This window comes from Ascaphus truei, chromosome 2 (assembly GCF_040206685.1).
Source record: "Ascaphus truei isolate aAscTru1 chromosome 2, aAscTru1.hap1, whole genome shotgun sequence".
Classification (NCBI taxonomy): Eukaryota; Metazoa; Chordata; class Amphibia; order Anura; family Ascaphidae; genus Ascaphus; species Ascaphus truei.
Window position 1 is genome coordinate 85,682,334 of NC_134484.1, and position 13,809 is coordinate 85,696,142.

A 13,809-nucleotide genomic window follows, 5' to 3' on the forward strand; every position below is an offset into this window, starting at 1 on the left:
GACTGGCTCAATCAGGAAGTACAATGCAGTAAGTACAGATCCAGTAAGCATCACCCCTGTGCCTCTAATTAGACACAGGGCCTGATGACACTACCTTCTCTGACTCACTGCACTGCAATGAGTGGGGAAAACCCTTGATTACTCCTGGCAAACCAACCCTTACTAGGCATTACTGCCAGGAGGAGGACTGAATAATAGCCCAAAACCTATCAGAGCTACATAAAGAATCCCTGGCGTTTAGGGGTCCCTGGAGGTCTTCCCCAGTGGTTTAGGAATACATAAGCAACCCCACAAAGGTGTTCATTTAAGAGAAGCAAGCAGCCACATTTAGATTGAAAATGTTGGTTTGTATTTGAAGACATAGTCTTGGCAAGCTCCAAACCCACTATATTGTTTATGTAACACCCCTATCCCCCGCCCTCCCCCCCAGACATGAGGGATAGGTTGTACATGAAAAAGATGTAGGATTTCAATGGTCTCTGTGGTTTTGACAGGTTTTAGACCTGTTCAAAGGGGTATATTAGCTCAGTGGTTACCTTGGGCTGCGTCCACGCTGCCGCTGACCACGCTTGGTGCAGTCGGCACAATGAATTGAAACGCCATGAGCGTGCACATATGTTCGTGGGCGCTTGCCGAGACAGAACAAATGGAGTTTGAGGTGCGCTGAAGTGTCACATGACCTCAGTCAATCAGCGGCAGTCACTGTTAGGCCATGCCCCCCCTTCCCCAGAACCCCCCCCCCCCTGTGCGCGCGCACAGAAAGTTGCCGGACACCCTGCGCTCATGTTTGGAGAGCTGGTGACGTCACCGCTCTCAAGCATGAGCGCGGTCAGCAGCACGGGGGCCGCAGCCTTATACTTCTCAGGGCTTGATGGTGATTTAGTGCCAGCTTGTAGTAAAGGAGTTTGGTGAACACCAGAGGGCGCCAGGAATTTTATAACTTGTCTTTATTAGAATACAAAAATAGGCATGTCAAACAGAACAGGTTTTCCATAGTCTTGCAACTCTGGATTCCAGTTTTCTCTCGCCATAGTAAGCGCGACGCGGCGGAGCGACGGCTTGGTCGCGATCGCTGGAAATCATCTCAATTTGAGTTTTCGAGCGACCGTAACCCGCCGTCGCGTCGCCGGCACCATAAGCGTAGCCTTAGAGCTTCTTGCCTACCCAGGACTAATCGGGAATTAACCCTGAATCTCCTGAATTAGACCCCTCTAGTAACCTAGATAGGGAACCACTTCTTCTGTAGTGTAGTCTTGCTGATTCCGTGGTTCATAAGGGCTCCCCTAACACTGGGAACTTGGCCCTAGACTGGGAAAACAATCAAAGGGATTCTGTTTCTTTACCTACCCCAAAGGCTAGCATAGCCCGGAGATCTCCCTGATAGTGTTGGGGTTTGAAAATATAAAGGATCCCTGGAGGTCTTCCCCCGTGGTTTAGGAATCCTCTAGAGGTCTGGAGATATAAAGGTGTGGACCCACCCAATTTATCTAGGGTGTGGCCTATACTCTGCCCCAGTAACTGGCCAGAATAACTGCAGCAACGTGATCACAACTTAGGGGGCGGCCCCAGTTCAAGCTCTGCCCCCCCAGTCAGTCCAGTCCCAGTTCCTACCTTGTCGCGCACCTTTCCCCAGCGGTGCGCGACAGGTTTTCAGACAGGCTGGGAAATTTAAACTCCTAGTTTGCAACGGAGGCGTGGCCACGCCCCCGCCGGCGGTTCAGCCAATGAGGGTGAACCAGCCGCGTGAGGTCATGGCCACACCCCTGCAAACCCACCGCCACGCCCCCTCCCGTCGCAAACGCTCCCTCTCTCCCCCAGATCGCGGTGCAGCAGTGTGTCTTCAGGATGGTCCATGCTGACACTTCTCTTATCCCAAAGCAGTGAATCACACCCTTGGATGGTTCAATTGATGTTTATTGCATATCCTAGAATGTACAGCAGTCCACATTCCCTGGAAGTTTACCTTAAGGCATGAGGCCCATCTAGGTTTCCTTCTGGTGCTCCTCCTGTATCCCCTTATGGGATACAGAGTAGCTGTTGTCACTCCACAGGCGGAGGGAAGAGACGTCCTGATTTCTGGAAGAGTGCCAGTATATGTACTCTGGGGTTGGGCTTGTAACCCTTCTCCATAACAGGGCAGGTCTGATACTGCTAGGCATCATACATTTACATATGACCCAACCAGTATCCTCCCCCAGGCTGACACTCGGGCTGTTGCTTGGCCCGCCCCTGAATACAGTAACTATTTCCCGGGCTGCAATAGCACACTAGGCCCTCATGAGATAATCTAACCCTTCCAGTGCCTGTTCCTAGCAGAACAGTAGTAGTGGCCGGAGGCTATGCTACATTTGTAAAATAAAAGACACCGTATAAAATTGGCAGTGTAGGACCTGCTCAGAGGGTCGATCTTGACATGGTCGCAGGCTTAAAATGTTTTGGCCAAAGGATTTATTTGAATGACATATATATAGATATATATATATCTATATCTATATATATATATATATAGAAAAAATCATCTCAGTTGGCACACTGTAAACATAGGTAAGATGCTGATGCTTGCCCCATATGCACATGTAAAAAGTAGAATTTACCAGATTGGAGTCCGGAAAAAACGAGACAGCACACAGTCTTAGTAGTTCCAATGCAGATGTAATCAAAGTAACATGGCACCACCTCCAACGTTTCGGTACACTCAACGTGACCTTCCTCAGGGACGTGCAATAAGTGAATGCTAATCCACCACCTTATATACCCAAACAAATCAAAATTAAATCAAACTCACCCGTGTAGGAGCAACATTGCCCGCGAAACCGCGCTGCTGTGACACGCATGCATCTGCTGGAACGCATCGCCATCTTGGATTTACCAAAACCTCCCTTTCAACTACGGTGGCCTCAATGGTCTGACTATAGGCACGATCGCGCATGCGCGGACTCGTCTTGTCTCTCTGGGTCGTGACACGCAATTTGCTGCTGAAACGCATCGCCATATTGCTTCCCAGCGTAGTACACAGTTAACCTAGCTACGGTGTCCCGAATGGTGCATATTGCCTATATAGTGGCGGTTCGCGCATGCGCGAACATACCCAGGCAACTCAATGCGCATAATGTAATATAGCGCAGGCTCTTTATTCCTCAAGTGCTGACCCCACTATATGCATAACGGCACCCATATATGAACACGACCTCAAGGACCTGTATGAGGATCTGTGATTACAAGTGCCCAAACTACATAAAGCAAGGCACCTGGCTGATGGGACCATTGGGGGGGATATGATATGTTGTCACATTAAAGCATATTTGAATGTATTTGGTTGTTTGCTTGATCATATATACAGAGGGACCCGTTCCAGCATGAGGACGCATAGCACACACAGCTACCTTACAAAAACCAATAAATTAAACAACAAACATGTGAAATGATGTGTGCATCACTGTAAGATATATTGTTATCAATGTCCCACTATAATAAATACTATAACTACAATGACTAAAATAGTCTAAAATCGAAAACCAGATACCATGTATGATCACACCCATCTCTTCCTAAATAGAGTGACCAATGGGCTTTTAGTATATTTGCCCAATGAGACAACATGTAATTAACAAGAGTAAGTCTATCCGGAGCCCACATTCATACTGTACTCCTTAAGCAAAGTCCGTCCTAAAGCCAGCTTATAACCGACAGGACATATTTACACGACATGTCACATATTTAGAAGTCTCATATACACCATGTAGTATCTACGATCTCGAAGCGGGACATAGAACAAACTTGATGCACACACCAACACCCTAGGGTGAAAAAGTGAAAATGACAATACAAGGGCACATATGGAAATAACACATGAAGACGTACTGCAGAAATATCACGAAATAAACATTGACACGAAAAGACAAATAATTACAGAACAATAAACAATTGCTCATCAGCACAAAGTGTCATAGTCCTGACATCATTCATAAGAAACATCCCAACGAAAAATCTTCGTTTAGGCCAAAAGGGGCCACAGTTTTTAATTCAAAGATGTGCCTCGCTTCGCTTTGCAATAAAAGTCTGTTTCTATCACCCCCTCGTGCGAGCACTTTGACCTGTGAGATAGGCATGCACCTAAACGTTGCCAGTGAATGTTTAAAGTCCCTAAAATGTTTGGCAACAGGGAGACATTTGAACTCCAAATCCTTGGCGTCTGTAGATAATGCTTTACGAATTGTTGAACGATGGATGGCTATGCGTTCTTTAAGCATTCGCACTGTCTTCCCAATATAGAGTAAACCGCATGGACATTTAATCAAATATATAACAAATTTTGATTCACAATTCAGATGTTGGTGAATTTTGATTTTGGTCCCATTATGTGGATGGCAATAGAAAGACCCCACCTGCATATATTGGCAATTTGTGCAACCCTTACACCTGTAGGCCCCAGGTTTTTGGGTTAACCAAGTTTTGTCCTTGCTATATTTGTCAGCTGGATCTGCTTGCGTGATCATGTCCCCAATTGACGGACCACGGCGAAAACAAAACAAGGGGGGTTCACGGAAGAATTTTCCTATTTTATCATCATTGGCTAAGACATGCCAATTGTCTCTAATGCCACGTTGTATGCATGGGGACGCAGTGCTAAATGTGCTTATAACATTAAATCTTGAGCTGTTTGATTGCTCGCCCAGTTCGGTGTTGGTACGATCTGAATTCTCCCATCTGATCACACGATCCAGTGCATCTTTAACGTCGACCGGACTATAACCTCGCTCTAAGAACCTGTTAGCCATGTTGATAAGCGCAGGTTCCAACTCATTGTGATCACTGGTGATTCGCTTCACCCGTAATAGTTGTGAATACGGAAGCCCCTTTTTTAACGGGGCCGGGCGGTGGCTTGTGGCATAAAGCAATGTGTTCCCATTGGCCTCTATAACTATGGTCCAGTAATACCCTTCTGGATTGCCCAACCACAGTGTCGCTAGTGTTATTATTGGGGTTCCAAGAGGGTATTTGCACTCAGGGTTACCTTTAGTCAATTTTTGGAGAGATCCCAATAATATTTTTTACATTGCCATTAATACAGTGCTGCCCATGTCGTCTGCATTAAGCCTCAGTGTTAGTGTGGCCAGTAACGCCTTGCACAAGCATTGATTGGTTCAGAGGCTGTCACATGAGGCGACAGCCCCTGAAAAGTCAAATATTCCCGGCTTCCAAAAATCGCGTCGCTTTGTCGCTGTCGCGCTTACTATAAGCGCACGTGGTGGCGACAATGCATTTGTTTTCGGGCGTCGCCGGCACAATAAGCGCAGCCTAAGGCTGCATCCATAGAGGGTACAGCCGTGCGGAGGCTGATGGAAAGCGGGTCCGGGGGCATGTCTATGGGCGGGCCAGTAACGTCACGGAGCTGGTTCGCCCTCATTGGGCGAGCCGCTCACGTGACCACCCTATCGCACGAGAAATCAGTTTTGACTGATTTCACGCACATCGCACACCCCCTCCCGCGCGCCCGCACGCTGTATAGACGCGATCACTGCCTTTAGTCTGCCCCTGTATGGACGCAGCCTAAGAGTTGCTATTGCTATCTCCTCCAAAAGGCAAAGTATCTGCACAGCAACAGGGGACCTGTGTCATCCTGCCCCCAGCAGGCCACTCTGTTGGGCCCCGTGGCAATATATTTAGTGTCTCAGCCCGGAAACCAACAAAATGAATTCTCTTCTCAGAAGTATTGAGTCCTTTAAAGGTTGGGAGACCAGTGTAAAAGCATTTTATGAACATTTGTTATTTTTTTCATGCATTAAAAAAAGGAAGAAATGATATTGTACATGGGGAGATGTCGCACAAAAAATATAACGGCGTTTTAATATAATACCGTACTATCTCTTTTTTCAGGGACTGTAGTGTGCATGACATGTTCTAATTTTAATACTTATTTTATTTTTTTTATATCTTTTGTAGGAATTCTCCCACTTTCAAGTCTTTTGAAGAAAGGGTGGAAACTTTAAAGGTATGTTCTGAAAATAGTTTTAGGATATCTTGTGTCAGTGCTGATTGTTAAAGCGGCAATGCCCTGAAAACATTTTATTTATTTTTTTAAACCTAGCTTACTTGAACCCTGGGCTTTCTTTCGAGCTCACCTCTAAGACCCCTGGGAACTCCCTGTTTTCAAACGGCACATTTAAAAATAAAAATTATATACGGTATATATTTATTTTTGTAGTTTGAGAAAACGACAAATATGGCTTCTGGGGTCACCAATAGAAAGCTGTCATATCATTTTTTGATAATCATGACTTTCTATTGACTGCTGGAGCAAACTGACCCTGCAACTTGCCGCTTGTGAAACGGGGACCCCAGGCGTGGGGGGGACCATAGATCAGCAGGATCCCCCCCCCCCAATTCAGGTTAAGAACTAAACAAGGAATGCAACACTGAACATTCCTTGCTTAAAAATTGTCCCCCAGTTTTGTTAATTGTCTGACCGCTGGTGAAACGAGGAAGGCGAGAGGGAAGGCAGCCAGGGCATACAGGCATTTACAATACGATCATTCATGCTGAATACTGGTAGCAACACAGATTCCCAGAGTAACACACAAGCTTAATATGCAGCTGTAGATGATGGTATTACTCCGGCTAAAGCGATGCATGAACTCTACCGCTTTATTACTGTAAACGCCATTGAAAACCATAGTAATGTGTTCCCTCTCTTAATGCGCACTATATTGACCACGTTATTTTTTGTGTTCCGCGGTAAGGGGGTAATATCCGCTCATCTTTTATTAAACTCATTAAAAAACTAAAAAACAGGAAGGAGCTGAAGACTTAAGAACAAAAATAGAATATAAAGTAATAATTAGATTAAATAACAAAAGAGATTATTAGCACTATTGGTCCCTTACTTCAAATAGAACTAACTAAATCTGGGTATTTTGATGACCCCTTTTATTTCACCAACATGTAATTTGCAGTGTACCAGCTCTCGGACCTCACAGTGCTCTTTTATTCTAACATATCACCAATGCGCTCTGTTTTAGACGAAAGTCGGTGGCGGCAAACCAGCCACAGGAGATTTTGGAGAGGTTTTAAACTCCACCGCCAATGCCAGTGCCACGGAGCCCCTGACAGAAAAGGAGCTGGAGACCCAGTGAGTCCCAACTCTCTCCAGCCGACCACTGCAAGATGCTGCAAGCAAAACTTAAGCACACCCGTAACATCCTCTTCTGTTTCCACAAGGCCCGCCCCGTGTCTCTCCATCACTCTGCCTTTGTATCTTCCACTTTTAGATATCACTCCTTCTGCATTGGAGCGGACCACAATGCATTGCAGTGCCGCCCAGGGCTGGAGGAGTTCAAATGAAGCACTATGTTTTGTTGCTGGGGAAGAAGCTGTAAACACATTTGTCAAATTTATTATTATTTTTTTTTATCAGGAAAGGGCCTTTTTATGCATAACTTTCAATACGTTATCCCTTATTACTGCCAATAGTTTTACACTGGAAACTTCCTTCACTATTTTTACACTAATGAAGAGAAAAAATAATTTGTACAGTAAACTTGATCTGTATTGCTTCCAACTGAGCGGTGCCATGTTTCTTACTAGAGTTTAAAGATGCATTTTCTCTTATTCATGGTCAGAAACTAGCAAATAATTATAACAAGTCTGTCCCAATTAATTGCTGAATTTCAGCATACGGTTCTGAAGTTGCTACAAGGATAAAAAGCCCTACACAGTCAGCATTTTCAGTGGGCTAAATGTAAGTTTTCCGTTTGCATGATGTTTTTCAACTGCATAAAGAACAACTTTTCAGTGGTAATGGATGTATTGCTACATGGTTGTGTTGGTGAATGGTCTACAAGCACAAGAGACCTTAAATAAAGCATATAGAAATGTAAAGTTTCACATATGGACTGCCTGTATTAAACATATTTCAATATAAAAAAAATGAATCTGTTTGTTGCCGGTCGCTCTGGCAGTGATGGGGTTAATTAGAATGGAAACCTGTTTGAAAGAGTGAATGCATCTTTAACAGCAAAGTTCTTTATTTTGCTTTTTGTTGCCAGTTTTTATGACCTGTGATCATTTTGTACAACGCCCTGTATTGTTTTATAGCAACAAGCTTTCACTTTGGTTTACTAATGATTGTCAGAGGGCTAGCAGACCTTGCCTCCCTGTAACTTGTGTGTAATTTGCATGGTACAAGGTGGGATATGTAGATCAAGCACTCGCTAAGGGGACAGGCCTTGGTTCGTTTTCAGCTACAAATCATTTACTTTTCCTGCTAAAAATCGGGAGTTGGCCAGTAACCTGGTAAGTGAGACTTGAAACTTTCCTATGTTAAGCAAGCAAATTGGCTCATTGCACCAAGCGGATCATAGTCTATTTATGGCCGAAAAATCCCCATTGAAGTCGATTTTGGGGTTTTCGGTTGAAAAAGGGCCAGGTCCGCCACATCGGACAGAATATAATTACCCCCTCTGAGTATGAATCAGTTGGGACGCCCAAGAGTTTTTATTTTATTTTGGGAAACTGTAAATTGTCATCTATGAATGGGTTGAACTACCATGATGTCAACTGGTCTGTGTGAATTGGGTTCAAGATCACTGCATTAGCCTGGGGGAAACGTCAATTTTAACCTTCTGGATAAATGTATTTCCACAGACAATGTGTCCTGCTGATTTTAGTGAAATATATTTACTGTACCAATAAATAATGGTGAGTTGCTTCACACAGCCCAAATCTAAGATTTTGTAGTGAATAAGTGTGCACTTGTATTTAACCCCCACGCTGCCGGAGTGGAGCCCCAGTGCACTGCACCATGCATTGCACACAAGTCTAGCAGCAAAACCTTTTAAGGGCTATGCTTCTAAATGGTTAGAGGTTTATTTTCTTGTCATTTGATCTACAGTTGTGCTAGTGATGTTTGATTGTTATGCCAAATATATTGTCACCAAATAGGATATTTTTGGTGGTGGGACAATTGTTTATTGGAGGGTAGGGAGGGGGGGAGGGTAGTATGCAAGGAATGTTTTTGTGATTTCAGCCAAATTATATTGTTTGTTTAATGTGCTGGTTAATAATAAAAAAAAAATAAAAGTTTGTGCGGCGTTACCAGAATCTAGTTTGTATCGCAGATTTTCTTAGTACTGTATGTGTAAACTGCTTAATAAAGTCGTGTACATTGTCCACATGCTGTCTGTCTATAAGTGAATGCAGAAGGGAACTAAATATTTGTCCTGCATCGAGCACAATTCTCTAATGGTATTCACTTGTGTTGTACTGGATAGTGTTGAAAACAAAAAAAAACAAAAACGGGTACCGGTCAAAATCAATGGTTCTACCCTGCCGGGTACCTGATTACCCGGTTTGGCACTTACCTGCAGGGTTGCGGCAACATCTAGGAACAGCAGCAGCGGTCCTCTGGCGGTGGCAGCATCCGAGGTGTCTTCAGCCGGCGGGGGACAGCAGGAATCCATTCCATAGTACCGGAGCAGGTAAGCAGTGTGTGAGCCGCCGGGGATCCACGTGACCGGAGCAGGAGACGGAGCGTTCCTATTGGACACACGGTGAAGACACCACCAGTGCTGCCATCGCCACAGGACTGCTGCTGCTATTCCTAGATGTCGTCAGAAAGGTAAGTAATAAGATTACCAGGTAATGTCCGGGTAGCTGGAAATGTGCTGCTGGGTACCGGGTAATTCCGGGTACTCGGTACCCCCCTAGTATTCACACTGGTTTTCACAAACAGCTGTGTGACTGCAGTGTAAACTTAATTTTGTGCATATAGTAGAATGCAGACCTGTTCACCTAGCTTAATTAAAATGAGTGCTTTGTAATACTAAATTACGGTTTCACTCTTAAGATTGTTACTCAAAATAAATCAAAACAAAATGATCATTCTCAATATTTCATATATAGAAGCAAGCTGACATGAAAATAAAGTGTCAAATGTTACATTTGTATTGCATATAGAATGCTAAAGTCAATATAATGTTGGAGATTAAGCCTTCATATCTTCTATTAATGATCACCATCATACGGTTTTGTGTTACAAAACATGGTAAACATCTTCTGACAAACAAAAATAGTACCAGCACTCTCTGTCTCTTAGCTAATGATACTGAAAAAAAACCAATGGAGTGAATATGAATAATTTTAATTAACTGAAATTCTAACAGTAGCCTGTGTGTCAATGAAAAAATCAATATCACCATGGGAAAAGTCAATATGTAGGGGGGAAAGAGAGAGAAGGGGAAAAAACACATTAAACAAAAGGAAAAACCACAAACTGGAAAAAGGAAAGCAACGTTTCGAGGGGTGACCTCTTCATCTGGCCCATTTCCCCCTGGACCCAAAGGGTCCCAGAGGTACTTCCCTGAGCCTTCCCTCCCCACTGTCAAAAATCTCACTCACTAAACACACAATATATGTCATGAATCGTGAAGCGGACCGAGTAAAAATGTAAACAACAGATATCAATCACTAAACTAAAGATCATGAATTATGCAAAAGCAAAGTGTATATGCAGACATCCGTTGTCAAACAGTAAATGAATTAGAGCAGGGTTTCCCAAACTTTTTTTTCCGTGACCCGGTTATTTTTTAACTTCTTTTTCGTGACCCACTAAAAAATGTATCGCCTATAGGGCCTGCACAGACACACACACACACAGCCACTGATACACACACAGACACACACACAGCCGCTGATACACACTCACACACAGCCACTGACACACGCAGCCGCTGACACACACTGATACACACACAGAGCCGCTGATACACACGCACGCAGCCACTGACACACACGCAGCCACACAGACACTGCTACACACACACACTGATACACACACAGAGACACTGCTACACACACACACACTGATACACACACACTGATACACACAGACACTGCTACACACACACAGACACTGATACACACACACTTACACTGATACTGATACCCACAGACACTGATTCACACACAGACACACACACACACTGATACAGATACACACACACACAGACACTGATACACACACACTCGCTCTCCCCTATGTGCACACAGACACAAACAGTGAATTACAGGCAACGACGGATGTGGGTGGGAGGGAGGGGGCCAGGGACACTTGGGTGGGTGGGAGGGGGCCAGGGACACTTGGGTGGGTGGGAGGGAGGGGGCCAGGGACACGGGTGGGAGGGAGGGGGCCAGGGACACTTGGGTGGGTGGGAGGGGGCCAGGGACACTTGGGTGGGTGGGAGGGAGGGGGCCTGGGACACGTGGGTGGGAGGGAGGGGGCCAGGAACACTTGGGTGGGTGGGAGGGAGGGGGCCAGGAACACTTGGGTGGGTGGGGGGCCAGGGACTCTTATGGGGCCAGGGACACTTGGGTGGGTGGGAGGGAGGGGGCCAGGGACACTTGGGTGGGTGGGAGGGAGGGGGCCAGGGACACTTGGGTGGGTGGGAGGGGGCCAGGGACACTTAGGGGGCCAGGGACACTTAGGGGGCCAGGGACACTTGGGTGGGTGGGAGACAGGGGGCCAGGGACACTTGGGTGGGTGGGAGACGGGGCCAGGGACACTTGGGTGGGTGGGAGACAGGGGGCCAGGGACACTTGGGTGGGTGGGAGACAGGGGGCCAGGGACACTTGGGTGGGTGGGGGGCCAGGGACACTTGGGTGGGTGGGAGACAGGGGGCCAGGGACACTTGGGTGGGTGGGAGACAGGGGGCCAGGGACACTTGGGTGGGTGGGAGACGGGGCCAGGGACACTTGGGTGGGTGAGAGACAGGGGGCCAGGGACACTTGGGTGGGAGGGAGGGGGCCAGGGGCACGTGGGTGGGAGGGGGGCCAGGGACACTTGGGTGGGTGGGAGGCAGGGGGCCAGGGACACTTGGGTGGGTGGGAGACAGGGGGCCAGGGACACTTGGGTGGGTGGGGGGCCAGGGACACTTGGGTGGGTGGGAGGCCAGGGACACTTAAGGGGCCAGGGACACTTGGGTGGGTGGGAGGGGGCCAGGGATACATGGGTGGGTGGGAGACAGGGGGCCAGGGACACTTGGGTGGGTGGGAGACAGGGGGCCAGGGACACTTGGGTGGGTGGGAGACAGGGGGCCAGGGACACTTGGGTGGGTGGGAGACAGGGGGCCCAGGGACACTTGGGTGAGTGGGTGGGAGACAGGGGGCCCAGGGACACTTGGGTGGGTGGGAGGGGGGCCAGGGACACTTGGGTGGGTGGGAGGGGGGCCAGGGACACTTGGGTGGGTGGGAGACAGGGGGCCAGGGACACTTGGGTGGGTGGGAGACAGGGGGCCAGGGACACTTGGGTGGGTGGGTGGTAGACAGGGGGCCAGGGACACTTGGGTGGGTGGGTGGGAGACAGTGGGCCAGGGACACTTGGGTGGGTGGATAGGGGACAGGGACACTTGGTGGGTGGGTGGGAGACAGGGGGCCAGGGACACTTGGGTTGGGAGGGAGGGGGCCAGGGACACTTGGGTGGGTGGGAGGGAGGGGGCCAGGGACACTTGGGTCGGGAGGGGGCCAGGGACACTTGGGTGGGTGGGAGGGAGGGGGCATGGGACACTTGGGTGGGTGGGAGGGAGGGGGCCAGGGACACTTGGGTGGGAGGCAGTGACTGGGTGGGGTGACTTACCTTGCCGCCGGACGCTTTCCCCTGCTGCCCCCGATATCCCCTGCTGCCCGGGATGGGAGGTGGGCTTGGGGGCTCGGGAGGGGGTGCCACGGGAGGTGAGCTCTGGAAGCTGGCCGCGGGGGGAAGCGGGCTGCAGTAGGAGCTTGTACTTCCACCCTCCCCCATGTAACGTGCGGGCCGCAGAGGAGCTGGTACTTCCTCCTCCGTCCCACGTTGGGAGCGGGGGGGAGGAAGGGAGCGGGCCCTGCTTGCCCTGCGCAAGCGCGCGTGACCGCGGGGGGAATCGCCGCCATTTTTTTTAACTTGAGCGGGGGAGACGGGAGACACCGCGCGGCCAGCTTCCCTGCGACCCGGCAATTTTGGGGCCGTGGCCCGGTCCACCATTTGGGAAACGCAGAATTAGAGCAAACCCTCTGTCCTCTGCTCCTCGTGCCCTGTGGAGTGATTCATGACATATATTGTGTGCTTAGTGAGTGTGAGATTTTTGACAGTGGGGAGGGAAGGCTTGGGGGAAGTACTTCTGGGGACCCTTTGGTAGCAGGGGGAATGGGCCAGATGAAGGTCACCCCTCGAAACGTCGCCCCCCTAGTTTGCTTTCCTTTTTCCATTTTGTGTTTTTTTTCCTTTTGTTTCATGTGTTTTTTTCCCTTCTCCTTCTTTCCCCTTTACCTCCTACATATTGACTTTTCCCATGGTGATATTGATTTTTTCATTGACACACAGATTACTGTTGTTAGAATTTCAGTTAATTAAAATTATTCATATTCACTCCATTGGTTTTTTTCAGTATCATTAGCTAAGAGACAGAGAGTGCTGGTACTATTTTTGTTTGTTAGTACTTGTGAGGTGAATAAGGGTCCCTTGCTGTTCCGTGAACCCTGCAAACCTGCTTAGTTTCCCGGTCAGAGTGCTGTCTATCACCCCCCTTTCTGCCATGGTAAACATCTTATTGCAATTCTTGGTCTTGCTGTACCATTTTGACGCTTCCAATAACCATGGTGAAGCCATTGTGTGCATTACTTAATTCAGTTTAACGTTTTGAATACGGTTTACCAATGGAATGGACTTGCTAAAACAGATTGGTAATCTTTATAATGACATGGACATCGTTGTCTCCCCATCTATCAGAGGACTGCACAGAAGAAGAATTGAGGTCAATTGTCTTCTGTAAGGAAAAAGCA

General features: G+C 47.7%; 1 protein-coding gene across 4 annotated transcripts in view; it reads left to right on the top strand.

Moving 5' to 3' along the window:
* TPD52 (tumor protein D52) overlaps positions 1–9,168 on the top strand; it is an 86,934-nt gene extending 77,766 nt beyond the window's left edge. For all 4 annotated transcript variants that reach the window (XM_075583054.1, XM_075583055.1, XM_075583051.1 and 1 more), the window contains 2 exons: positions 5,944–5,992; positions 7,020–9,168. In XM_075583054.1, the coding sequence (XP_075439169.1) occupies positions 5,944–5,992; positions 7,020–7,133 (163 nt within the window). In that variant the 3' untranslated portion in view covers positions 7,134–9,168. The remainder of the gene's footprint in view (positions 1–5,943; positions 5,993–7,019) is intronic.
* Positions 9,169–13,809: the final 4,641 nt, after the last annotated feature.